The sequence below is a fragment of the Ammospiza nelsoni genome, chromosome 32 (genome assembly GCF_027579445.1).
Source record: "Ammospiza nelsoni isolate bAmmNel1 chromosome 32, bAmmNel1.pri, whole genome shotgun sequence".
NCBI lineage: Eukaryota > Metazoa > Chordata > Aves > Passeriformes > Passerellidae > Ammospiza > Ammospiza nelsoni.
The window spans coordinates 2,433,873-2,460,714 of NC_080664.1; the positions used below are offsets into that span (position 1 = coordinate 2,433,873).

At 53.2% G+C, this 26,842-nt stretch overlaps 3 protein-coding genes across 4 annotated transcripts; 2 read left to right on the forward strand and 1 right to left on the reverse strand.

Annotated features, from left to right (window-relative positions):
* Positions 1–422: 422 nt before the first annotated feature.
* LOC132085732 (zinc finger protein 239-like) lies at positions 423–26,596 on the forward strand. The gene is made up of 5 exons (XM_059491161.1): positions 423–433; positions 549–637; positions 2,774–3,200; positions 26,014–26,295; positions 26,536–26,596. The coding sequence occupies exons 1-5, from the start codon at positions 423–425 to the stop codon at positions 26,594–26,596; spliced, it is 870 nt and encodes a 289-aa protein (XP_059347144.1).
* Positions 4,414–20,795, forward strand: LOC132085757 (cysteine sulfinic acid decarboxylase-like). Its single transcript, XM_059491195.1, has 16 exons — positions 4,414–4,491; positions 4,574–5,037; positions 5,824–5,950; positions 16,233–16,260; positions 16,940–16,987; positions 17,352–17,467; positions 17,570–17,685; positions 18,159–18,238; positions 18,315–18,369; positions 18,925–19,041; positions 19,113–19,177; positions 19,290–19,371; positions 19,456–19,655; positions 19,724–19,775; positions 20,280–20,369; positions 20,476–20,795. Exons 2-16 carry the CDS (start codon positions 4,894–4,896, stop codon positions 20,647–20,649), a joined length of 1,494 nt encoding a protein of 497 aa, XP_059347178.1. The 5' UTR covers positions 4,414–4,491; positions 4,574–4,893; the 3' UTR covers positions 20,650–20,795.
* On the reverse strand, positions 20,769–23,463 carry LOC132085762 (uncharacterized). 2 transcript variants are annotated; one of them, XM_059491201.1, is made up of 3 exons: positions 23,444–23,463; positions 22,585–22,794; positions 20,769–21,899 (listed from the first exon to the last, which is right to left on the reverse strand). In XM_059491201.1, exon 3 carries the CDS (start codon positions 21,864–21,866, stop codon positions 21,228–21,230), a length of 639 nt encoding a protein of 212 aa, XP_059347184.1. In that variant the 5' UTR covers positions 21,867–21,899; positions 22,585–22,794; positions 23,444–23,463; the 3' UTR covers positions 20,769–21,227. The 2 variants fall into 2 exon arrangements, with proteins under 2 accessions (XP_059347184.1, XP_059347185.1); XM_059491202.1 differs by having other exon boundaries at positions 20,769–21,902.
* Positions 26,597–26,842: the final 246 nt, after the last annotated feature.

Here is a 26,842-nt window from a genome sequence, read left to right on the forward strand (position 1 = left end):
GAGTAAGCCCTCAGTAGTCCCTGCAATTCCTTAGTCCCTCCAGTATCCCCCAACTCACCCCAGTCCACCGCAGTCCTCCAGCACCCTCCAGTGGTCCCCAGGCGCACTAGTATCCCCCCAATTTCCCAGTTTCCCCAGCTCCCCAGTTTCCCAGTCTGCCCAGTATTCCCCAATCCCCCCAGTTACCCCCAGTTCCCACAGAATCCCCCAATTCCCCATTCTCTCCATTATCCCTGACACCCCAGTGTCCCCCAGGCTCCGCAGTCACCCCAGTGTATCCCAATCCCCCCAGTCAGTAGTGCCCATATCCCCGTGTATCCCCCACATCGCCCAGCGCCCCCAAAGTGTCCCCCCAGTGCCTCCCCCAGCCAGGCTGACCTGGCCACCCCTTCCCCGACTGCCCCGAGTCCATCCCACCACCGATGGTGGGAGGGTCCGTATTGTTCCTCCCTCTTTTCTTTTTTTTTTTTTTTGGTGGGAGGTTGGCTCCCGTTTCCTGGGGGTCGCCCTGGGCGGATTTGGGGGTGTCGGAGGCCTCCCGCCCCCAGCACGCTGCGGCACTGGCGGCCGCGCGGGAGCGCTTCCCTTCGCCCGGCCTCGTCCGGTGCCCCTGAGCCCCCCGTGCTCCCCAACAGCGGTGAGTGCCACCGGGGACATCCCCCCCAAACGGAGAGTGGGCAATTCCCCTCGCCCCCGCCGTGTCCTTTCTTTTTTCCGCTTCCCCTTCCGAGACCTCACCCGCGATTGCTGAGTTGAGGGAGGAGGGGCGAGAGGGAGCGACCCCCCCCCAGATACAGGGGCTCCTCCGTGGGGGAATGGGAGGGGCTGTGGGGTGGGACGAGGGCAGTGCCATCATGTCACTGTGTGTGTGACCCCAGCGTCAGGAGGGGCACGGAGGGGCTTCGGGCAGACCGAACCCTCCCTTGGGGGCGGCAGCGGCCCCCCCGTGGGGTGTCCTCGGGTCACCCCGGTTCTCTCCCTGCCCCCTCTCTCCCCCCCGGCAGGGTCCTTCCCTCCAGGGGACGGCGGCAGTGGACGCTGGGGAGGGAGGGCCCCCCGAGACCCCCCCGGCCCCACGGATGCCCGGGAAACCGCACTGCTCGAGGCCCCCCCCACAGATGAGACCTCTCCACCTCCTGCCAAAGAGGCCTCTGGCCACGGTAAGAGGTTCTGAGGGGGCCCCCTGGAATGGTGGAGGGGGGGTGGGTGCTTTTTCTGGGCTCCCTTAGGGACCTGCAATGGGGGAGACCCTGCCCTTGTGGTACAGGGAGACCTCAAACCTCAGGGAGGGACCCGGGTCTCGGGCGGTCCCAGGGATGGGGGGGGGGGGGGGGGGGGGGATTTGGTCCCACAGTGTGGAGGGACCCCGATCCCAGAGTATGGAGGTGACCCCATCCCAGGGTAAGGGAATCTTGGGAATGTTGGGGTGGCCCATTCCCATGGCACAGGGGTACCTCAATTCCAGGGTAAGGGGGGACAGAGATGTGACAGTATCCTGCACCCACCGTGTGGGGGTACCCCAGTTCCAATATATTCCCCTTTTCCATGCCCCAGGATACAGGGGTGTCACATTCCTGTGGCCTGGAGGTACGCCAGTTCCAGGGTCTGTGGGTGCTCCAGGGATGCGGAGGTGTCCCAGTGCTATGGAATGGGGTACCCTGATCCTGGAGTTTGGGGGTTCCTCAATCCCAGGATATGGGAATCTCAGGAATGTGGGGTTGTCCTATGCCCATGGTTTAGGGTGCCCTGTTCCCATGGTATGGGACTGTGGCAATTCCAGGGTAAGATGGTGCCCTGATCCCACAGCCCAGGGAGCCACAGAACTGGGGTGCAGCGATGTCTTGTTCCCATGGAATCTGGGTGTCCCAGGGTTGGGGTACAGGAATGGGGTACCCCAATCCCAGGGCATGGGGGTGCCCTGATCCCCGGGTATGGCAGCACCACAATCCCAGAGTTAAAGGTCAGTATCACCTGATTTGAGGGTGCAGGGTTCTAATCTCATGGCACGGGAATGCCCTAATATTGGGATGCAGGGATATCCAGTCCCATGGGATGGGAGTGTGCTGATTTTGGGGTGTGAGAATGTCCTAGTCTCACGTATCGGGATGTCCCAGTGTTGGGGTGCAGGGTTACCCCAAACCCATGGCATGAGGGTGTCCTGATTTTGGGGTACAGGGATTTTCCTGGGTACCCCAAGTTCATCCCTGTGTTCCAGAGTGATTTTGTCTGTTCCAGTCCCTGTCCCCCCTTGCACCCCAATCCCAGATCCTTGTCTATGTGCAGTGGGGAGCTGGGGGAAGTGAACTCTGGCTTTGGAATACGATAGGGATAGGGGTAGGAAAGGGGAGGGAGGAGGTGGCAACCGGGATGGGGAAGAGGGAAAAGGGATGGAGAAGGCTCAGAGGAGGTGGAGAAGGGGAAGAGGGGATGGAGAATGTGAGAGGGGATGGAGCAGACGAGGATGGGAAAAGGAAAGAGAAAAGAGCATGGGAAAAGGGGAAGAGGAGCAGGAGAAAGGTGAGAAAGAGGATGGGTAAAGGACAGTGGGAATAGAGCAGGTACAAATAGGATGGAGAATGTGGGAAAGGAAAGGAAAAGGGGAAGAGAGGATGGAAAATGGAAAGAAGGATGAAGGTACCAGTGGGAGCAAGCTGAGACAGAGGGCCTGGAGCAGGTGCCAGTTGGAAAGGGCCGGTGTCATTGGGATGGAGCAGTGGCTGTGGGCCCCAGCTCCTGTCCTTGCCCTACCAGCGCCCACCCTCTTCTTGCACAGCCCATCCTGGCCCGGCCTGGCAATGTCGGAAGCCCCCGAGGCCCCCTGTGGGGGGACCAAGTCCCGTGAAGGAGCTGCTGAGGCCAGAAGGGGCCGGGCTGCACCCCACTATCTGCGGGGAATGTGGGAAGGGCTTCAGCTGGAGCTCGGGCCTGGCACGGCACCGCATCCCCCTCACTGGGGCGCGACCGTTCAGCTGCAGCGCCTGCGGGAAGGGCTTCAGCCAGAATTCCAACCTTGCCACTCACCGGCGCATCCACGCCGGGGAGAAGCCCTTCGGCTGCCGGGACTGCGGGAAGCGCTGCGGGGAGAGCTCGGCGCTGGTGCAGCACCGGCGGATGCACACCTGGGAGTGGCCGTACACATGCAGGGAATGCAGGAAGAGCTTCAGCGTCGGCTCCAACCTGCGACAACACTACCGTACCCATGGCCGAGAGCGGCTCCACCTCTGCCCTGAGTGCGGGAACTTTCTGGAACCCTGGCCAGCTCTGGAGGCACCGCAGGGGGCATGGGTACAGTGACACCTGGAGGGGCATCAGGACAGCTGGATGGGTTGGGACACATGAATGGTGATAGTGCCATTGTGATGGGGACACTAGGATGATGATAGGGAGGAGGGGATGGGATGGGAACAAGGATGGAGATGTGTTGGTTTGGCACAGCCTGGTTTTTGGCGGGGGTGGTGGTGGTGCCACAGGTGTGGCTTCTATGAGAAGCACCTGGAAGCTTCCACCATGTCTGACATAGGCAATCTCTGATGACTGTGAAGATGGACATGCTGCTGGCCCAATTGGAGAGGTTGGTAACACCTCTGTGATGACATATTTAAGAAGGAAATCAAAACCGTGTTTGCACGGCTTTTTCCCGGGGTGGCGAAGCCCTGCTGCCGGGGCCATCCTCGTGCAGCCTGCAGCGATGCGCTGCAGCCACCGCCATCTCATCAAGGCCTGCGGCGAGCCTTGCCTGCCCGGCTGCCCCGATCCAGCTGCACTGCCGGCGGAAAGGGCAGGGACAGTGGCAGCAGCGTCCCCTTCCCAGCACCCTGCACGAGGAGAGGCATTAAATAGCACCAGCACTGCGGCGGCCGCCACTGCCCTGCAATGGCAGCAGGGCTGTATGGCCAACAGTGGAAGGACAACGAGAAGCTCCCTGATGCAGAACCTAGACAAAATCAACATAGTGCTGCGGGATCCTGCAGGAATCTTCGGACTGGTGGAACTTGTTGACACTGGTACTGGGATTTGGGGTACACGGGAAATGAAGGGCACTGGGAATGGGTGTAGGGACACAGGACATGGGGGACACCAAACACTGGTGGGGGAACACACTGCAAGTAATGGGGGGACACCAGGGACAGGTGGGGGGTACACTGGGGACAGGGGGGACAATGAGAATAAGTTTGGGGACCCTGGGAATGGGTGGGGGCCACACTGGGAATGGGTTGTGGGGACACTGGGAGTGGGAGGTCATATGGGGTCACCACTCTTCCCACAGATCCGGGGGCACAGTCCTAACCCTTCCCCCTGTCCCCAGAACCCTCCGGGGCTCCTTCCCGAGTCCTGGACTTTGCTCCTTGCCCCTGGCGATGTGACCAGAGGAAAATTCCATCCTGGGGAGGGAAGAGAGAGGAGCTGGGAAAGCCTGGTCCCAGGATCATCTAATCCCAGGAGAACCTGTTCCTGGCAGCACCTGATCTTGGAAAATTGCAGCTGGCAGAGGTGAGAGGAGAGGTGAGTCCAGAGAGCCTGATGCCGGGAGAAACCCATCCTGGGAACACCTAATGTGATCATCCTGTTACAGAACTACGTCATTCCAGAAGAACATCATTCTGTAATCGCCGTATCCCAGGAGACTTTCACCCTGAGAGAGCCTTATTCCAGGAGCACCTCATCACAGGGGGAAGCTCAGCCTGGGATCACCTTACCCCAGGAGATCCTTATCCCACAATCACCTCGTTCTGGGACCACCTTATCCCAGGAGATCCTTGTCCCAGGATCGCTTTATCCCAAGGTTATCTGCTTCCAGGAGGAGCTCATCCTGGGATCCCCCACTCCTGCCGACTACTGCCAATTCCAGGGTCCCTCCTGCTGCACTTCGGGGTCTCCCTGTGTTCTCCTGCCATGGCTGAGCCCTCTGGAGCTGGGGACAGCATCCCATTGGAATGTCCTGGCCTGGACACGGCCGCTGGGGAGGAATTCCTGCAGGAAGTGTTCCAGATCCTGCTGGAGGAGGGCGTGCGGAAGAGCACAGATGTGACACAGAAGGTTGGGACACTGGGGCACTTGAGAGGGAGGGTCCCCAGTTCCATTGCATCCTATTCCTGTTTCCAGTACCATTCTCAATCCCAATCCCATTCCTGTCCCCACAGGTAGGTGACTGGAAGGAGCCCCCTGGCAGGGGATGGGGTTCCCGATTTGTCCCTATTGCTTGTCCTGTTCCCAGGCATTCCCTGTCCCCGTCCCTATCCCATTCTCCTTCCCAGTCATTCCCAATCCTATTCCCAGTCATTCCCAGGCATGTGACTGGAAGCAGACATGGAAGGGGGTGAGGGTCACAATATTGCTCCTTTCCCAGTCCTATTCCCATTCTGAAACCCAGTTCCATTCCCATTCCCAATCCTGTTCTTAATACAAGTCCCGCTTCCAGCCCTGTTCCAACAGCTAGTCCCATTCCCAATCCCATTCTCAGTCCCGTTCGCGTTTCCAGTCCTGTTCCCATTCTGAGTCCCCTTCCCAATCTTATACTCGGAATAGGACTGGGAGTGGCACTGGGGCTGGAAATGAGAGTAAGTCCCAGTTGCAGTCTCATTCTCATTTCCAGTCTTGTTCCCCATCTTGTTTCCATTTCTAGTCCTATTTGCAGTCCCACTTCCAGCCCCATTGTCATTCCCATTCCCCATTCTGTTTGCAGTTCTGGTGCCAGTCCCATTCCCATTCTGGTTCCTGGTTCCAGTCCCATTCCCATTGTCAACATCATTCCCAGCCCGTTCCCCCTGCGGTTCCCAGTCCCATTCCCAGTCTCGTTCCCAGTCATTCCCAGTGCTTTCCCAGGTGTGTGACTGGAAGGAGCTGCAGGAGCTGCGGGACCTGCTGGATCTGGAGCTGCGGAGCGATGGGGAGGGGCAGGAGCGGCTCCTGCAGCGCTGCCGGGATGTGCTGCGCTTCAGCGTCCGCACCGGTGCGCTCCCAGTACACACCAGTGCACACCAGTTCAGCCCCAGGGCAGGCCCAGTGCCTCCCAGTTTAGCCCTGCACAAACTGCATTGGGCACGGCCGCTCTCACTCCGGCCCAGCGGTTCCCAGTGTGGCCCCTGGTGCCTGACAGTGTCAAACATTGTGGCCCCTGCCATGTTCCCCTCCATGTCTCCCCTGTTATAAATGGTGTTCAATTTGTGTTGAATTTGGGCTGGGTTGGAATTGCTCTTTTGGGATGATTTGATGGGTGTTTGTTGTGGGTCCTGGGGAGGGCAGGTCCAGGGTTTGGTGGGGGTGATAGTCGAAGGGAGGCGGGAGGTGATTGGACAGGGGACTTGACCAATCATTCGATGCCCCAAGAAAATGATTGGTCCAGAATGAATATTGATATGGACCAATGAGAACACCGGAAAACACAGGGACCAATCAACACACAGATCCTTCTGAGGGACCTACATTTTTTGGGGAGAACTCAGTGTGTTTGGGAGACATTGTTATCTTTGGGTTGTTGCATGGGAGTTTGGGCTTATGTCAAACTCCTGTCCTCTGTGGTTTGTTTTAATGAACAATAGCCTTTTTCCTTCTCAAAATCTGGCCTCGTTCGAATTCATAATAACATCTTCTGGGGACTCATCAGGGATAGCCCACGCCCCAAACTGGTCTGGGGTAGCTCAGGACCTGGGAGATATGTCCAGCCACCTTTTTTGGCTGCCAGAGATTTGACTACGTCGGACTGCAGAAGGGATTGCTGCCTATACCCAAGGCTGCAGAGGACACAACAGCCCAAAAAGGTGAGAGCCCTTCGAGAGGGAGTGGGCCTCACACTGCCCCTGAGCAGTGCGAGTGGGGTTTAAGGTGCGAGGGGGTGCGAAGTGAATGTGCGTGATTGAGACAGGGACTGTGAGCGCAGACTCCCGAAGCAAGTGTGTGGGGGAAGCGAGTGTTGCAGCCGTTGAGTGCGTGTACCTCTAGGGACCCCTAGAGTAGGGGAGACGAGGAGTACCCTCCTCTAGCCACCCTTACCTGCTCAGGCGCCCGTTCCTCCAGTGAGTGGAGGCTCCAAGGGGTGATTTGGGCCCTTGGCCTTGAGAGGAGGGTGTTAGTGGGCTAGACTGCCCAGAGTAAGGGGCAAAAGCTCTGACCACTAGCCCAAATCACCTGGAGGGTTGTTCCTCAGAGGTAGAGCAGGGGAGTCTAGTCTCTGAGGAACTAGGACCTTAGGGGTGGGAGAAAAACTCCTATACAGAGACTGCCAGACAAAGTAGCCACTGTATAGGGGAGTGCCCCTTTCTGAGACAGGGGAAGGGGAGGGTGCCCAGCGTAAGAGAGTTAGGGAGCCCTTGAGCTAGGATCCCACTGGGGGGGTTGCAGAGGGGGACAGACTCAGGACCCTGAGCTGGGATCCCATCAGGGGGTCGTAGGGGTAGCTGAGGGGCCTAAACTTCACAGGTGCAGTGGCCCTCAAGCAGGCAGGTGGGCCCCCTGCTATGGAAGGGCCCTTTCAGCCACTAGGGCTGAAGGGGATGTTAGAACCTGTCTAAGCTAAGGCAAAATTCAAGAGGCAGAGCCTCTCCAGTGGAAGCCCATTGTACATGAGTTGTCGAGATCTCTGCAGAGTGAGGTTTGGAGGTGAGGACAAGCTGAAAGTCCTCCGACTGCTACTCAGGGAGGGCAAGTATAAGACCCCGCTGCGGCCATTTTGTATTTGGTTGAGCGGGCGGTTCGTTTCACTGTAGCCATTTTGTCTTTTGTTGAGCAAGTGGCTCGCTGTGGTCATTTGGTATTCGGGTGAGCAGGTGGTTTATTTCAGAGTGGCCATTTTGTCTTCTGTTGAGTAAGTGGCTCTCTGCGTCTATTTTGTATTTGGTTGAGCAAGTGGTTGTAAGTTGCTTAATTTCTTGAAATAGCCATCGTTATTGTTTAGTTTTCCAGCTAAGACAATAGCTATTACATTTCTTTTTTGAATTAATTTGGATATTTCACTATTCTTAGGTTATAAATGTTCATTTCAATTGACATTTTTATTCCGAAACCCTTGTTAAACTGCAATATTTATTTTGTTTCCCATACTAAATATTTCTTTGAGTCACCATTTTTTTGTTTTGTTTCCCACCAAAGCTACCACATTTATTTCGTTTCCCAGGTCAAACATTTCTTTAAAAGTTGCCATCTTTGTCTTGCCTCTTACGATAAGGAACTTTTAAAAGTAACCATTATTAATACATTTTCCACAATAATTAATATTTATTTTCTCTTCCTCATTAATAACTAATACTTATCCCTTATTAAAAAAATTAAAATAAATAAATAAAAAAAATAATTTAGAAAATAATATATATTTTTTAAATTGTAATTGGATACCAATTGCTAGTTAAAGATGGGACAGTGTGCTGGAAAAAGTGCTAGCAGGAAGAGAAAAGGGAAGGAAGTTTTTAAGTAAATACCTCCTAGTAGTCCTTTAGGTGAACTTTTAATAAACTGGGATACTTATGAGGGAATGAAGGATCTAGATAAAATAAAAATTATGAGATACTGTACAGAAATATGGCCTAAAGAGAGTATTGCTGAAGGACCTGTCCTGGTACGGGACAAAAGAAAGATGGCTATGTACAGCTTTAAATAGATATGTCAATACCTGGGTAGAACCTTGCAAGGAAGAGATTAGTTATGCTAAATGTTGGTTAGAAAGGGAGAAACAGGAAGAGGAAATAAAAGGATATAAGGTATCCAGAGAAGAAGAAAAAGAAGAAACTAAGCTACCAGAAAGGAGGTGGGATCCTTTAGACCATCTTCCTCTGCCTCCCCCTCCTGATGCCTTAGATTACACTCAGAGTATCCATCCCCCTTAGATTACCTCCCGTTACCTCCTCCTCTGACTCCTCCTATAGACCACCTTCCTCCTCCCCCTCCAACCTTGTACCCCCTCAGTACCATCTCATGAGGTGGATGCAATTTCAGGATCTACTCCCACAGGAGTTTTAAAATCACCTCAACCTTTTAATTCAAGTTGTCCTGCTCCCAGCATCCCTTCTTCTGTATCATCTCCTTTCCCAAATATACCAGAACCTGCCCATTCTAGTACTCCTTCAGTTTTGCAGATTCCCTCCAGTTCCTCAAGTACCCAGACACCGGTCTCTAGTACCACTCAGAGTGTCCATACCCCAGTCTTGGCTCCCAAAACTTTCCAAAATACCCCTCTTTATTTTTCCTCCATATTTCAACCGACAACCCAAAGTACCTCTTCCTCTATTCTTATTTCTGGAACATAACAAAACATTCCTTTTTTATTTATCCCCCATACCCCAACATACTGAGAGTCAAAAGCAGGAGGAAAGTTTGCGAACAAAAGGTCAGGGAGTGAAAAGGGCCTGTTGTTGTAAAGATATAGAGGAAAAGAAGTTAATTGAACCAGATAAGCATGTAGAAAGCCATCAATATAATACAAGGTTCCAAGCAAAGAAAATTCAAGATGAAGGTGGGAGAATTGAAAAGTTGTTTCCTCTAAGGGAAGTGCCTATGGGGAGGGCCAGAGGTGGTACTGGTTTTGTGAATGCCCCATTCACGGCCTCTGAGGTTAGAAATTTTAAGAAAGAAATTAAACCTTTATTAGAAGATCCCATAGGCATCTCACAGCAACTAGATCAATTTCTAGGACCCAATATTTACACATGGGAAGAATTAAATTCAATTTTAGAAATACTCTTTTCCTCAGAGGAAATACAAATGATTAGTGCAGCAGGCATGAAAATTTGGGAGAGGGAGAATTGAGGTGGTCCCAGAGGGGAAGAGAAGATGCCTCTCAATCCACCCAACTGGGACCCAAATCAGGAGGAGGGAAGAGCAAGTATGAGACAATATAGAACCCTAATTATAAGAAGGATAAGAGAGGCTGTCCGTAAAACAAATAATGCTAAACTGGCATTTGATAGCCATCAGGAACGGGATGAGTCACCTAGTGCCTGGTTAGAGACATTTAAAAGAAATTTTGAATTGTATTCTAGTATTCTAGTGTTGATCCAGACAGTCCAGAAGGACAAGTCCTAGTCAAAATTCAATTTGTAACAAAGGCTTGGGTAGACATCAGGAGAAAATTAGAAAAGCTGGATGATTGGCAAGAAAAAGGAATGAACGAGTTATTATGGGAGGCACAAAAAGTATATTTAAGGAGGGAGGAGGAAAAGACCAGGACAAAAGCAAAAATCATGGTAGCAGTGGCTAGGGAAAGTGCAGGGTTCAGAAGTAGTGAATTGACAGGAGTGAGAAAAGGCGAGTACGCAGGGCCTCGAGGAGGTGAATTCAAAGTACAACCAAGTAGCAAGAAAGAGCCAAATAGAGATAGCAGAACATCTTGGGTGGAAGGAAGACCACCTTGGGCCGATATCATATGTTTTTATTGTGGAGAAAGGGGACACACCAGGAATTTTTGTAGAAAAGAAAGAATAGGTGAAGCCATCGCACAAGAACAGGACACCCTAGGAGAGAGGCAAACAGGAGATGACTAGGGGTGTCAGGGGCTCTACGCTCTGAGGGATGATATTGGTCATCAAAAGGAGCCTCTGGTAAACTTAGAAATTAGCCCTCAGAGTGAAGAAATTGAATTTCTAGTTGACACTGGGGCAGATCGTTCAAGTGTTTCAAAAATCCCTAAGGATGCAAACTAAGTAACGGAACATGTAAAGTTAGAGGGGCTGAAAACAACCCTTTGGAAGTACCCATCATTGAAGAAGTGTCTATAAAAGGAAGTTTCAGAGAAGGCTCTGCAGACCTGCTATACTTGCCAGAATTAGATTCTAACCTTCTAGGCCGGGATTTACAGGTGCAATTAAAGATAGTAGTACCTGAGGGAGAACATATGGTAGTAAAGATGATGGTTTTGAGGGAGGAAGATGAAAAGGCCATAAATCCGAGGGTGTGGGCAGAAGAGGGTGGACTGTTAAGCATTCCACCTGCAGAAGTAAAAATGAAACCCAACCTTCCTCCAATAAGAATTAAACAATAACCAATTTCTATAGAAGGGAAGCAAGGACTGACACCTGTCATTAAAAACCTGATTGAAGAAGGAATTCTAGAACCATGTATGTCCCCACATAACACTCCTATATTGCCTCTGAAGAAACCAGATGGTACATATCAGTTAGTCCAAGACCTATGAGAAGTAAATAAGTAAACAATTACCTGATACCCAGTGGTAGCCAACCCATACAATTTATTAAGCAAAGTACCATCAAAACATGCATGGTTTAGTGTTATAGATCTGAAAGATGCTTTTTGGTCCTGCCCACTTGAAAAAGAAAGTAGAAAATGGTTTGCATACGAATGGGAGGATGAGGAAACTGGGAGGAAACAACAGCTGCAATGGACAAGTTTACCTCCGGGATTCACAGAGTCACCAAATTTGTTTGGCCAGACTCTATAAGAAATCATAAAACAATTTACACCCGAAGGAAATTCCCAGGTTCTACAGTATGTAGATGATTTGTTGATTTCTGGGGAACAAAGAGAGGAAGTACAAGCAACAACGGTTAATCTACTGAACTTCCTGGGGGGAAAAGGGTTAAAAGTATCCAAAAAGAAGTTACAGTTTGTTGAACCTGAAGTAAAAGATCTGGGTCACATAACTGGGAAAGGATACAAGAAATTAGATGCTGATTGAATTCAGGGCATACTATTCTTACCAGCGCCTACAACAAAAACGGATGTAAGGAAATTACTTGGATTAACTGGATACTGTAAATGATGGATAGATGGACACACAAAGTTAGTTAAATTCCTATATAACAAATTGGTTGAAGATGAGCCTATAAATTGGAGTGAAGATGATGAGAAGCAGCTGGAAGAATTAAAGGAAAAATTAGCAAATGCCCCAGCGTTAAGTTTACCGGATTTGAATAGACTGTTTGAACTGTTTGCTAATGTAGAAGAAGGAATAGCTTATGGTGTCGTTGTACAAGAATGGTGTGGAGTGCGGAAGCCCATTGCCCACATCTCAAAATTATCAGACTCGGTTGTCAGAGGTTGGCCTATTGTGGAAGAATGGCTGGATAAACAGGGCCATGGGTCCCTTGAAATGTTGTACAAGCAAACCCCATGTTGGCTTGACATAACTAGGCTGCACGCCATGATAAGGAGATTGCAAAGTGTGCTGTGTTATGCTGACAAGGTCGAAAGGGCAAGGACAGCAGTAAAAATGAAGAAGAAAAGAGGTTTTGCAATATAAAAATTGAAAGTAAAAGCAACGAGAATGAGGAAGAACCCTGTGTTAGAAACCACAAAGGAAGAGGAGTATGTAATGTAACTTTTTGCTTTAAACCAATGAACTAACGATGAGTACGCATAATGAATAGAAACATACAAAAGTTCCGTTGTACTCAAAATAAGCTGAAGCTTGCTTTACCAATCATATTAACTGATTGCTTGTCTTCCCTCGCCGCTGTCAGCCTCCTTGTCTCCAAGCAGTAGCTGCCACTGTAGTTCTCCTAGAAGAAGGTTACAGGTTAACATTAGGTAACAAAATCAAGGTATATACTCCCCATGATTTAAAAAATATCGTAAGTAGGAGAGCATGTCAGTGGATTTCAGACAGTAGACTTTTAAAGTATGAATTGATTTTAAACAACAGTGAAAATATAGAATTAGCTACAACAAGAATTCAGAACCCCGTGCAGTTCTTATATGGAGAACCAAAGGAAGAATTGCCACATCACTGTCTCGAAACTATAGATTTGAAGATAAAAGTCAGAGAGGATCTATTAGAACAACCTTTATCTGAGGGAGAAATACTTTTTATAGATGGTTCATCACAAGTAGTTGATGGGAAAAGAGTATCCGGATATGCCATAGTAGAGGGATATACAATGACAGTTGTGGAAAAAGGAAAGCTTCCTGTGAATTGGTCTGCAGAGTGTTGTGAGATTGATGCACTATTAAAAGGAGTGAAATGGTTGGACAAAAAGAATGGCACTATATTCACTGATTCTAAATATGCTTATGGGGTAGTACATACCTTTGGGAAAATCTGGGCGGAGAGAGGATTTGTTACTGAAAAGGAAAAACCTTGATTCATGAAGGCCTCATAAGAGCAGTGCTAGAAGCTTTGAAAGGGCCTAAAGAAATTGCAGTGGTGCATACAAAAGGACACCAAAAAGGTGATACTAGAGAAATAAAAGGGAACAACTTGGCAGATATAACTGCAAAGAGGGCCACAGTGGAGAATTCAGAAAAGGTCCTCAAACTAAATGAAATAGGAGATGAGAATGATGATGATGATAGAGGAAAGGAGGAGATCCCTACATTTAATGAGAAAGAACAAGAAGAGTTACTAAAACATGGTGCGGACCAAAATGAAAAAGGAGAATGGAGGATGCCAGAGGGTAGACAAGTATTAGAGCATTAACTAGGAAGATATTAGAGGACCTACATGTCTCAACCCATCGGCGCACTCAAGCTTTGTGCGATCATTTTATGAGAACTTATGTATGTATTGGGGTATGGGAAATTGCCAAAATAATAACCAGAGAATGTATGACATGTCAGAAGATAAATAGAAAAATAATGAGAAAATTACCTCCAGTGGGAAGCGAGTTAGCAAAAAGACCATTTCAATGTATACAAACAGACTTTACGGAATTACCACAGTTACAAAGGTATAAGTATTTACTAGTAATGATAGACCATCTGACTCATTGGGTGCAGGTATATCCAACAACGAAAGGAACTGCAGAGACTGTAAGCAAAATTTTATTAGAACAAATCATACCCCGATATGGAATAATTGATACTATTGACTCCAATAGAGGTCCTCATTTTACAGCTAAGATATTACAACAACTAATGAATGCTCTAAATATCATCTGGAAATTTCACACTCCATGGAGACCCCAAAGTTCTGGGAGGGTAGAAAGAATGAATCAGATTCTTAAGATAACTCTTACAAAATTAACAGAAGAAACAAAGAAGAATTGGTTGAAATGTCTCCCTCTGGCACTAATGAGGATAAGGACTAAACCAAGGGCAAATATAGGAGTGCCACCATATGAAATTATGTTTTGTTTACCATTCTTAACAACTTCAGGAGATGTGAGAACATATGAAGAAGGAGAATGGGGTGTGAGAAAATATATCAAGACTACAACCTGCACTTTAGAAGAATTAAGGGATATCTTCCTCAAGCTACTCCCATTGATTTCAAAATCCACAAATTCCAACCTGGTGACTGGGTATTTATCAAGACCTGGAGAGAACAACCATTAATCCCAAAGTGGGAAGGTCCATTCCAAGTTTTAGCGAAACAGTTATTCAAACACAGGAGCAGGATGGACACTTGTCACCCGAGTGAAAGGGCCAGTTTCAGCACCCGAGGGGCTATCTCTGACCTCAGCTAAGTAACACCAAGCTGATTCTAAGGAAGAAGACATCAGAAACACCATAAGAAGACAAATAAGTTATGAGTTATAATAGAACTTTGTTAGATTTATTGTAAAATAACTAATTGAAAGTTGTAACTTTTTTTTTCTCTATTTAGGGGGGGTGAAATGATATGAGTTGTGAAGGAAGTATTTTAATCTCTGGTATTTATTAATACAGATCCTGAGATCCAGGAAAAGATAGAGCATTCTCCCATGCCTCTAGCAATCTGCCCCTAAAAGACGGAAGGAACAGGTTGATACAAAAGGGAAGGTAGACTCCTGCAGCAGTAATTGGTAAGAATCTCACAGAAATAAACAAGGAAAGCGGGGGGGCAAGACTGGATGAGGTTATATTCTTACCACAGAGTCGCTGATCCTCTGTGGAGGGGAGACATGGCTGGGAGAGTAGCTTGTACCGGACCCCCACTGCCATTTCAGAAATGCCACTATCCTCTGTGTGCAGGAGATTCTTGGACTGCTGTCCCTAGAACCCGCACGAATCCGAGTCCCAATTGCTTCAACTCTTTGTCATTCACCAGCTGTATAGAAGATGGAAAAACACATTGGCTATATGAAAATATAGGGAATTTCAAACAGAAGTTAATGGGGGAATGCCCTATGAAAGAAAAATTAATCTGTTCAGGAAAGAGACTGATTGAAAGAAAGATAAGACATGGGGTTTATGAACCATGTTTAATGAAAGAAAGCTGCTACTACAAGAAAATGGAGTGGAAATAGCGGAGAACTCAGAGATTGCCAAGTCAGCCCCTGAGATGTACAAGCAATACCAGAAATTGAGACAACTATACACCATTGAAGAAGAAACTAATTAAGAAAATGTTGGACATGCTGATGCGGGCTAAAGCCCGATCAAAGTTTTAGGGGGGAAGTTGTTATAAATGGTGTTCAATTTGTGTTGAATTGGGGCTGGGTTGGAATTGCTCTTTTGGGGTGATTTGATGGGTGTTTGTTGTGGGTCCTGGGGAGGGCAGGTCCAGGGTTTGGTGGGGGTGATAGTCGAAGGGGGTCGGGAGGTGATTGGACAGGGGACTTGAGCAATCATTCGATGCCCCAAGAAAATGATTGGTCCAGAATGAATATTGATATGGACCAATGAGAACACGGGAAAACAATCAATCAACGTGCAGATCCAACACCCACCAATCCTGGACCTGAGAGAGGTTATAAAGTGAGGGTTTCGGTTGGGTTTGGGGTTCTTCTCCTTCTGAGGGACCTACTTTTGGGGGAGAACCCAGCGTGTTTGGGACACGTTATCTTTGGGTTGTTGCATGGGAGTTTGGGCTTATGTCAAACTCCCCGTCCTCTGTAGTTTGTTTTAATAAACGAGAGCCTTTTTCCTTCTCAAAATCTGGCCTCGTTCAAACTCATAACACCCCAATCTTCTGCATCTCGCTTGACTGCCCCCATGCCCCCCCATTTCCCCCTGCATCCACTCCCTGACCCTCCCCATATACCTCCAACTCCTTCCAAGTCCCATCTGATCTCTGCCTACCCACCCCCAATCCTTCCTGTCCCCCCATCCTCCATGTCCCTCTTGTGCATCCCCTGATTCCCCTGTATCCCCTCTGCCCACCCATTTTCCCATTTCCTCACACCCCCTCATTCCGTCCTCCATATCCTCCTCCTGTCTCCCCAGTCTCCTTCTGACCCTGCCATGACTCCTCGGAACCTCCCAGGCCCTCCCCTTATCTTCCCGTGTCCCACCCTCCACGTGCCATCCTTAACCCTCTCATGTTCCCCCCCATTTGCCCCTATCCCCTCCCATATCTCTCCCTGCCTCTCCCTGCCCCCCCCCATGTCCTCCCCTGACCACCCTCTGTCCCCTCTGTGTTCCCCCAGGTCACCCCCTGTCGCGCATCCCGGCTGGATGGTGACGGGGGTGGGCTACAGTCCCCCTCTTTTGGGCTCCACACTATCCCAGCTACCAGTGGAGGCGCAGCGTGGAACAAATGGGCCACAGCACGGGCCTGGGGTAGAACTCTGGGTAACGTTTTTAGATGGCAAAAACCCCCTCCCCAAGGTCCCAGGACCACAAACTGGGGGCAAACAACAGCTTATAAAGGGGGGCAGGTCTCAGGGGAGGATAGAATCTCTAGCTAATCAGGAGAATTGGGGGTGGAACACAAGGTGGGGAATACAAGGTATATAAACCAATGAAGGACTTCAAGGGAAGGGAACAGTTTGGGATAGGAGGGGTTAACAACACGATGGGAGGGGACAGGGATTTGAAACTTGGCCAGAAAATAGCTAAGTAACAAACAGATAAACCCACACCTGGCCCAATAAAATAACAAAGGCAGGTCTCTATCCCTGAACCCTGAACAAGGGTTGTGAACCCTAGTCGCTAATATCCTCATTCTAACCTTAGTAGGCAGTCAGCCAGTAGAACACCCGTTCATCATCATGGGCCAACTAGCCTCATTCACCTACTTCACTCTAAAAACAGGGGGAGAAAAAACCCAAAAGGACCACCAAACCACAAATCAAGCAGTAAACATGCCAAATAAATAAACTGGTTCTTCAACCAGCTTTTCTTGGGGCTGGACTGTGGACCACCATGCCCTGGCTGGCCGGTTCCTCACCGAGACCCTCAACATGAGCCCGTGAGCCCCCAACACTCCCAAAGGGCAGCTGGCGCATGGGGAGACCCCTCAAAAAGCTGCCATGACCCTCCCCTCCCCCAGATCCACCTGCAAGGAGCCCCTGGTGCTGATGGAGGGGGAGGTGCTGGCGGGAGGATTTTGGGCTGCTCAAGGTTGGAGGGAGGGTTTTGGGGGTGTTGAGGAGCCCAAATGAGAAAGGACCTGCCAAAACCCTGTGCTGACTGCCCTGATCTAGCCCCCAGTGTTGATGGAGGGGGGCTTCTGCAGGGAGGGTTTTGGGGTGCTGAGGCTCTGGGGAAGTTGTTTGGGGTTCTGAGGTTTCAGGGGGAGGGGAACCCCCCCGACTGCTGCTGGGCCCTTCCGGGTACACATACGAAGTGGCCCCAGTGCTGGTGCTGATGGAGGAGCAGGTCCTGGCCAAGCTCCGGGAGCTCGTGGGGTGGAGCAGCGGCGATGGCATCTTCGCTCCCGGTATCCCGGACCCTTCCCGAGGGGTATCCCTGTCCCCCCTCTGCCCCTGGCAGCCTGTCCGTGGTGCCCTGGGGGTGAAACGGAGGTCCCTGTCCTGGGCAGGGGGCTCTATGTCCAACATGTTGGCCATGAACATGGCGCGATTCCGGCGTTTCCCAGAGAGCCGCAGCAGAGGGAACTGGGACCTGCCTCGCCTGGGCCTGTTTGCATCCCAGGAGGTGGGACTGGGGGATCGAGGTCACCCCAAAACCTAATCCTCAGAGTCATCCCAATTCTAATCCATGGGGTCATTCCAAACCCTATTCCTGGGGTCACCCCAAAACCTGATTCCTTGAGTCATCCCAAATGTGGCCACCTGAGGTCACTCAAAACCTGATCCCATGGGTCACTCCAAATGTCATCCCTGGGACCTCCACAAAACATGATCCAGGGGCTCACCTGGGGTCATCCCAAAAACTGATCCTGGTGTCGCCCCAAAGTTGATCCTTGGAGGTTGCCCTAAACCTGATCCATGGGGTCACTCCAAAACCTGGTGTCACTGAGGCTACCCCAAAACCTGGCCCGTGGGGTCACCCCAAGTCTGGTCCCTGAGATTACCCAAAATCTGGGGTTACCACAAGTCTGGTCCCTGAGGTGACCCCAGATCTGATTCCTGGGGTCCCCCCAATCCCGGTCCTGTTTTCCTGCCCAGAGCCATTACTCCATCCTAAAAGGAGCTGCTCTCCTGGGAATTGGCACGGACAACGTTCACCTGGTGCGGACAGATGAGAGGTGAGTGCTGGGAGGTCCCGAGGGACCCCAGGTCAGGGGATTCCTGCAGGTATCCATCCCTATCCCTTCCCTTCAGGGGGAAGATGATCCCGGAAGAGCTGGAGAAGGAGATCCAGAGGGTGAAAGCTGAGGTCAGGAGAGGCTGCACACCTCAAAGGCCCTCAAACTCCCCAATGGCTCCGCAGTAACCCCAACGGCCTTCCCAGTGTTCCCAAAGCTCCCTCAAAGTCCATGTCCCCACCTCTAAGTCTCCAAAGCCTCTCCAATGTTCCCAAAGCCCTTCCCATGTACATAAACCACACTCCATGTCCCCCAATGTCCCCCCAAAAACCCTGAATGTCTTCCAATGTCCCCCCACTGTCTCTTCAGTTCTTCAGTGCACCCAATGTCCCCTGTCCTCCCCAGACCTCCTGCCCTTCCTTAAAGTCAGTTGCCTGTCTGCCCCAAATCCCTCTGTAGCCCATTTCCTGCACCCCCAAAGTCCCCCTGTATCCTCCAGCCCCCCACAGCTTTCCTCCTGAGCCATATCAAAGTCCCCCCAAATGCCCACCCAGGGCTCGGAGCCCCTTCTTTTTCTGTGCCACCATCTTGGCCACCTTTGACTCCCTGTGCTCCCCTGCCCTCTACCCCCTTCCATGCCCCCAGCACCCTCCAATATCCCCAGACCCCTCCCTAATCCCCTCCAGGGCTCAGAGCCCCTCTTTGTGTGTGCCACGAGTGGCACCACCTTCCTGGGCGCCTTCGACCCGCTGGACGCCATCGCCGACGTCTGTGCCCGCCACGGGCTGTGGCTGCATGTGGACGTGAGTTTGGGGTGCTTGGCTGGGGGGGCTTGGGGGTCCCCCTGTGCGTGCTGATCCCCCTTTTCCTGCAGGCAGCATGGGGGGGCAGCGCCCTCCTGTCCCCCCAACTCCGTCATCTCCTTGCCGGCATCCACAGGTGTGTCCTTCCCCCTACCCCCGCAAAAGACTCCCACCTGCCCTCTGAGCTTTTGGGGATACCCTTTTTCCCCAGAGGGCCCCCCCCAAACTCTGCTGTTCCCCCCCACCAGAGCTGACTCAGTGACCTGGAACCCCCACAAGCTGTTGATGGTGGGGTTGCAGTGCTCAGCATTCCTGCTCCGTGACAGCTCCGTAGGTGCCCCCCATCCTGAATTTGTGCCCCTAGGATGCCTCCTGGGCCCCCTCATTAATTCTGGTGCCCCCTGCCCATCCCAGGGGCTCCTGCAGCGCTGCCATGGCGTGGGGGCCTCGTACCTGTTCCAGCGGGACAAGTTCTACGACGTGTCCCTGGACACAGGGGACAAGAGCCCCCAGTGCGGCCGCCGCGCCGACGGCCTCAAGCTCTGGATCCTCTGGAAAGCCGTGGGGACCCGGGGGCTGGCACAGCGAGTGGAGCGGGCGTTCGGTGCCTCTCGGTGAGCCCCAGGATCAGGGGGAACCCTCCACCCTCCCAAACTTGGCTTCACCCCTTTGCTGTCCCCAGGTATCTGTTGGAGCAGGTGAAGAGGAGGGAGGGATTCCAGCTGGTGATGGAGGTAAGGGTGATGGTGGAATGGAGAATGGGGGACATGGACACCTAAAAGTCCTGGAGGTTGGAATGCCACGGGTTTAAATCATCCTGGAGCTTTAACTGCCTGGCGGTTAATCCCAAAGGTTTGAATCCCCAAAGTTTAAATTCCAGAGTTTTCAATCCCAGAGGCTGAAATCTCAGAGGTTTGAATTGTCCCAGAAGTTTAAGTCTTGGAGGTTTAAATCCCTGAGGACAAATCCCACAGGTTTGAATCCCAGAATCTGAAATCCTGCAGTTTGGAATTCCACAGATTTAAATCACCCCAGGGGTTGAAATCCCAGAGGTTGAAATCCTGGAGTTTAATCATCCTGGAAGTTTCCATTTTGGAGGTTTAAATCCTGGAGTATTAAATCCTGGAGGTTCCAACCACAGACAAGTAAATACACATGGCTGAATTTCTGGAAGTGCAAATCCCTATCAGATTCTGGGAATTGGGTGAAGGGTCATGATCTCCTTCCTCTTCCTGCAGCCAGAATTTATCAACCTCTGCTTCTGGTTCATCCCACCCAGCCTGCGGGGCCAGGAGAACTGCCCGCAATTCTGGGACAAACTGGGAAAGGTGAGCCCAGAATTCCAAATTCCCTCCACCTCCAACAGCCTTCCAAATCCCCAGAAATCACCCAAAAAGAAAAACAAAATCCTCCTGAAATGGTGTGTCCCCCTAGGTGGCCCCAGCCATCAAGGAAAAGATGATCCGGAGGGGCTCCATGATGGTGGGGTACCAACCCCAAGGATCCCACGTCAACTTCTTCTGGCCGATTATCACCAATCCTGCTGTCACCCGCCAGGACCTGGACTTCTTCCTGGATGAGATACAGGAATTGGGATGGGATCTGTGAGCACTCCCAAAAACCCCAGTGAAAGACCCCAAAACCTTCCCCCCATCCCTGAGGTAGAGGAGCAGATCCTTGATTTCCTCCCCTCATCCCAAATTGGAAATGACCCCAAAACTCCACACTCATGGAATAAAACTCCATTTAATGGTCTTGATCTGATAATAATTTGATATAACCCCACCCTCAAAATAGGGTTTGGGGTGTAGGGGGTCCCATAATTCCCCTGGAAGCTCCAGAGGAGGTTGTGGATTCTGGGATCAGCATGTAGTAGCCTTGTGACTCTCCTGACATTGCCATGGCTTCTTGAAGCTCCAGAGGCTGGAATTTGTAGGGAAGAGGATCTGTCAGCATGCAAAAAACTCTTGGGAAAGTACTGCAAAACCTGCTGTGTCCATCCCTGAGGAAGTGGAGCAGAGCCTGGACTTCCTTCTGGGATCTTTAAATCAGGAGTAAAGATGGATGTTCTTGGGACTTGATCCTAAAACTCAGCACTCATGGAATAAAAGAGCATTTAATGGTCTCAATTTTATATGAATTTGATATCACACTCCCCTCCCCCAGGAAGGGAGTTTGGGGGTCCCTCAATTCCCCTGGAGGCTCCGGAGGAAGTTGAGGATTTCGGGATCAAGGTGGGCATCCTCAAGGCAGGCTAGGAGCTGGGACGCCGTGGCTTCCTCTCGCTGACGCCGCTGCCAATCCCGCAGCATCTCGAAACTCCTCATAGTGGAATTGTTCGGATTTTCCTCCTGGATCTGGTCCAGCCTGCTCTGCTCCAGCCCTAGATGCAGAATTCCCACCTCCTGCCACTCTTTTCCCAATCTTTTGGCAACTCTCATCAAATCCTTCTCTGTCAAGCGTCGGGGATTCACGGGTGGAGCTGGAATCCCTCCAGGATGCTGTCCTGAAGTGGGATCCCTGGTCCCGTTGGGGGTGTCCCTATTAGGTTCCCTGGGGTTTTCCTCCGGGATTTGCTCTTCCAGGGGCAGCTGGAAGCGCTGGATGAGGTCGGAGCGGCCAATCTGCCGCAGGATCCTGGCGATCTCACGCAGGGAATTCCCCGGGAAGCGCTGGAGGAGGATCAGGCACAACTCAGGGCGCGATGCCTGGAGCACAAGCCCGTCAGGAATTTTGCTTCCCAGAAGGTACTTCAGGTTCTGGAATTGTTCTTCCGAGAGCGCCTGGTGCACCTCCAGCAGCGTTGCCCGCTCATCTCTCGCCATCGGGGCAGAAAATCCCACGGGGAAATGGGGTCACTGCTGGGACACAAGGGCTGGGCTAGAGGAAGAACCACCCAGCCCACAGAGTGGCGGACAAAGGGGGCACCGCTGGGCCCAAAAAATTCGGGGTGTGGGTGGAAAGGGGCCACGCTGTGCTCCATAAATTGGGGGTAGATGGGTCACCGCCCGCCCCGAGGGTTTTCCTGGTGCCCCCGTTGTCCTCTTTAGGGGGACGCTAGGGGCTGAACGCTGCCAGCATCCCCCTAGAGCACCCCACCCTGCCCTGGGCCTGAGCCGCAGAGTCTCCCCCCAGTGGCCCCCCAGCCCTGGGGCTGGGACCCCCAGTGTCACCCCAATGGCCCCACTCCTTCCTGGCTCCTCCCGATGTCCCCGCCGTGTGCCAGGTGCCCTTTCTTCCGGGTCCCCACGATCTCGCGGCGCCCTCGGTACTTCCCTAGTCCGGATTCGCACCGTTCTCTCCCTCAAGCCTCTCGTTCTCCCCCCGCCACCGCCCCGCTCTCACCGCGCTCTGTTCCCGCCACAGCCCCGCTCTCACCGCGCTCTGTTCCCGCCACCGCCCCGCTCTCACCGCGCTCTGTTCCCGCCACCGCCCCGCTCTCACCGCGCTCTGTTCCCGCCACCGCCCCGCTCTCACCGCGCTCTGTTCCCGCCACCGCCCCGCTCTCACCGCGCTCTGTTCCCGCCACCGCCCCGCTCTCACCGCGCTCTGTTCCCGCCACCTTTGTTCCGTATGTGAGGAGCGGAAGCGTGGCCTCCTGTCCCGCCAGCAGTTGCCGCGGTAAGGCAGCGCGGCCGCTTTGAGCGGACGGGGCGCGTCCTGCCCGGGGCGCGTCCTGCCCGGGGGCAGCCTGGGGCCGTCCCGAGCGGAGTCCGCAGCGTCGTTTGGGCGCTCCGGGGCGGTTCAGGGGTGCTGCGAGTGAATTTTGGGCTCAGTGTCCAGCCCCGAGGGCCCCAAGTGCTTCCGTTATCTCTCAATAATCCTCCATCCCCCCAGTGCTTCAGTCACTTCCAGTACCACCAGTAACATCCAATCCCTCAAACCCCCGGTGTCCTCCAGTTCCCCAGTCTCTCCCGTAAACCTCCAGTCCCCTGGTACGCCCAGTCCCCCAAGTCTTTCCAATGGTCCAGTCCCCCCAGTATTCTCCAGCCCCTCCATGCCCCCAGTTCCCCCCAGTAACCCTGAGTAAGCCCTCAGTAGTCCCTGCAATTCCTTAGTCCCTCCAGTATCCCCCAACTCACCCCAGTCCACCGCAGTCCTCCAGCACCCTCCAGTGGTCCCCAGGCGCACTAGTATCCCCCCAATTTCCCAGTTTCCCCAGCTCCCCAGTTTCCCAGTCTGCCCAGTATTCCCCAATCCCCCCAGTTACCCCCAGTTCCCACAGAATCCCCCAATTCCCCATTCTCTCCATTATCCCTGACACCCCAGTGTCCCCCAGGCTCCGCAGTCACCCCAGTGTATCCCAATCCCCCCAGTCAGTAGTGCCCATATCCCCGTGTATCCCCCACATCGCCCAGCGCCCCCAAAGTGTCCCCCCAGTGCCTCCCCCAGCCAGGCTGACCTGGCCACCCCTTCCCCGACTGCCCCGAGTCCATCCCACCACCGATGGTGGGAGGGTCCGTATTGTTCCTCCCTCTTTTCTTTTTTTTTTTTTTTTTTTTTTGGTGGGAGGTTGGCTCCCGTTTCCTGGGGGTCGCCCTGGGCGGATTTGGGGGTGTCGGAGGCCTCCCGCCCCCAGCACGCTGCGGCACTGGCGGCCGCGCGGGAGCGCTTCCCTTCGCCCGGCCTCGTCCGGTGCCCCTGAGCCCCCCGTGCTCCCCAACAGCGGTGAGTGCCACCGGGGACATCCCCCCCAAACGGAGAGTGGGCAATTCCCCTCGCCCCCGCCGTGTCCTTTCTTTTTTCCGCTTCCCCTTCCGAGACCTCACCCGCGATTGCTGAGTTGAGGGAGGAGGGGCGAGAGGGAGCGACCCCCCCCCAGATACAGGGGCTCCTCCGTGGGGGAATGGGAGGGGCTGTGGGGTGGGACGAGGGCAGTGCCATCATGTCACTGTGTGTGTGACCCCAGCGTCAGGAGGGGCACGGAGGGGCTTCGGGCAGACCGAACCCTCCCTTGGGGGCGGCAGCGGCCCCCCCGTGGGGTGTCCTCGGGTCACCCCGGTTCTCTCCCTGCCCCCTCTCTCCCCCCCGGCAGGGTCCTTCCCTCCAGGGGACGGCGGCAGTGGACGCTGGGGAGGGAGGGCCCCCCGAGACCCCCCCGGCCCCACGGATGCCCGGGAAACCGCACTGCTCGAGGCCCCCCCCACAGATGAGACCTCTCCACCTCCTGCCAAAGAGGCCTCTGGCCACGGTAAGAGGTTCTGAGGGGGCCCCCTGGAATGGTGGAGGGGGGGTGGGTGCTTTTTCTGGGCTCCCTTAGGGACCTGCAATGGGGGAGACCCTGCCCTTGTGGTACAGGGAGACCTCAAACCTCAGGGAGGGACCCGGGTCTCGGGCGGTCCCAGGGATGGGGGGGGGGGGGGGATTTGGTCCCACAGTGTGGAGGGACCCCGATCCCAGAGTATGGAGGTGACCCCATCCCAGGGTAAGGGAATCTTGGGAATGTTGGGGTGGCCCATTCCCATGGCACAGGGGTACCTCAATTCCAGGGTAAGGGGGGACAGAGATGTGACAGTATCCTGCACCCACCGTGTGGGGGTACCCCAGTTCCAATATATTCCCCTTTTCCATGCCCCAGGATACAGGGGTGTCACATTCCTGTGGCCTGGAGGTACGCCAGTTCCAGGGTCTGTGGGTGCTCCAGGGATGCGGAGGTGTCCCAGTGCTATGGAATGGGGTACCCTGATCCTGGAGTTTGGGGGTTCCTCAATCCCAGGATATGGGAATCTCAGGAATGTGGGGTTGTCCTATGCCCATGGTTTAGGGTGCCCTGTTCCCATGGTATGGGACTGTGGCAATTCCAGGGTAAGATGGTGCCCTGATCCCACAGCCCAGGGAGCCACAGAACTGGGGTGCAGCGATGTCTTGTTCCCATGGAATCTGGGTGTCCCAGGGTTGGGGTACAGGAATGGGGTACCCCAATCCCAGGGCATGGGGGTGCCCTGATCCCCGGGTATGGCAGCACCACAATCCCAGAGTTAAAGGTCAGTATCACCTGATTTGAGGGTGCAGGGTTCTAATCTCATGGCACGGGAATGCCCTAATATTGGGATGCAGGGATATCCAGTCCCATGGGATGGGAGTGTGCTGATTTTGGGGTGTGAGAATGTCCTAGTCTCACGTATCGGGATGTCCCAGTGTTGGGGTGCAGGGTTACCCCAAACCCATGGCATGAGGGTGTCCTGATTTTGGGGTACAGGGATTTTTCTGGGTACCCCAAGTTCATCCCTGTGTTCCAGAGTGATTTTGTCTGTTCCAGTCCCTGTCCCCCCTTGCACCCCAATCCCAGATCCTTGTCTATGTGCAGTGGGGAGCTGGGGGAAGTGAACTCTGGCTTTGGAATACGATAGGGATAGGGGTAGGAAAGGGGAGGGAGGAGGTGGCAACCGGGATGGGGAAGAGGGAAAAGGGATGGAGAAGGCTCAGAGGAGGTGGAGAAGGGGAAGAGGGGATGGAGAATGTGAGAGGGGATGGAGCAGACGAGGATGGGAAAAGGAAAGAGAAAAGAGCATGGGAAAAGGGGAAGAGGAGCAGGAGAAAGGTGAGAAAGAGGATGGGTAAAGGACAGTGGGAATAGAGCAGGTACAAATAGGATGGAGAATGTGGGAAAGGAAAGGAAAAGGGGAAGAGAGGATGGAAAATGGAAAGAAGGATGAAGGTACCAGTGGGAGCAAGCTGAGACAGAGGGCCTGGAGCAGGTGCCAGTTGGAAAGGGCCGGTGTCATTGGGATGGAGCAGTGGCTGTGGGCCCCAGCTCCTGTCCTTGCCCTACCAGCGCCCACCCTCTTCTTGCACAGCCCATCCTGGCCCGGCCTGGCAATGTCGGAAGCCCCCGAGGCCCCCTGTGGGGGGACCAAGTCCCGTGAAGGAGCTGCTGAGGCCAGAAGGGGCCGGGCTGCACCCCACTATCTGCGGGGAATGTGGGAAGGGCTTCAGCTGGAGCTCGGGCCTGGCACGGCACCGCATCCCCCTCACTGGGGCGCGACCGTTCAGCTGCAGCGCCTGCGGGAAGGGCTTCAGCCAGAATTCCAACCTTGCCACTCACCGGCGCATCCACGCCGGGGAGAAGCCCTTCGGCTGCCGGGACTGCGGGAAGCGCTGCGGGGAGAGCTCGGCGCTGGTGCAGCACCGGCGGATGCACACCTGGGAGTGGCCGTACACATGCAGGGAATGCAGGAAGAGCTTCAGCGTCGGCTCCAACCTGCGACAACACTACCGTACCCATGGCCGAGAGCGGCTCCACCTCTGCCCTGAGTGCGGGAACTTTCTGGAACCCTGGCCAGCTCTGGAGGCACCGCAGGGGGCATGGGTACAGTGACACCTGGAGGGGCATCAGGACAGCTGGATGGGTTGGGACACATGAATGGTGATAGTGCCATTGTGATGGGGACACTAGGATGATGATAGGGAGGAGGGGATGGGATGGGAACAAGGATGGAGATGTGTTGGTTTGGCACAGCCTGGTTTTTGGCGGGGGTGGTGGTGGTGCCACAGGTGTGGCTTCTATGAGAAGCACCTGGAAGCTTCCACCATGTCTGACATAGGCAATCTCTGATGACTGTGAAGATGGACATGCTGCTGGCCCAATTGGAGAGGTTGGTAACACCTCTGTGATGACATATTTAAGAAGGAAATCAAAACCGTGTTTGCACGGCTTTTTCCCGGGGTGGCGAAGCCCTGCTGCCGGGGCCATCCTCGTGCAGCCTGCAGCGATGCGCTGCAGCCACCGCCATCTCATCAAGGCCTGCGGCGAGCCTTGCCTGCCCGGCTGCCCCGATCCAGCTGCACTGCCGGCGGAAAG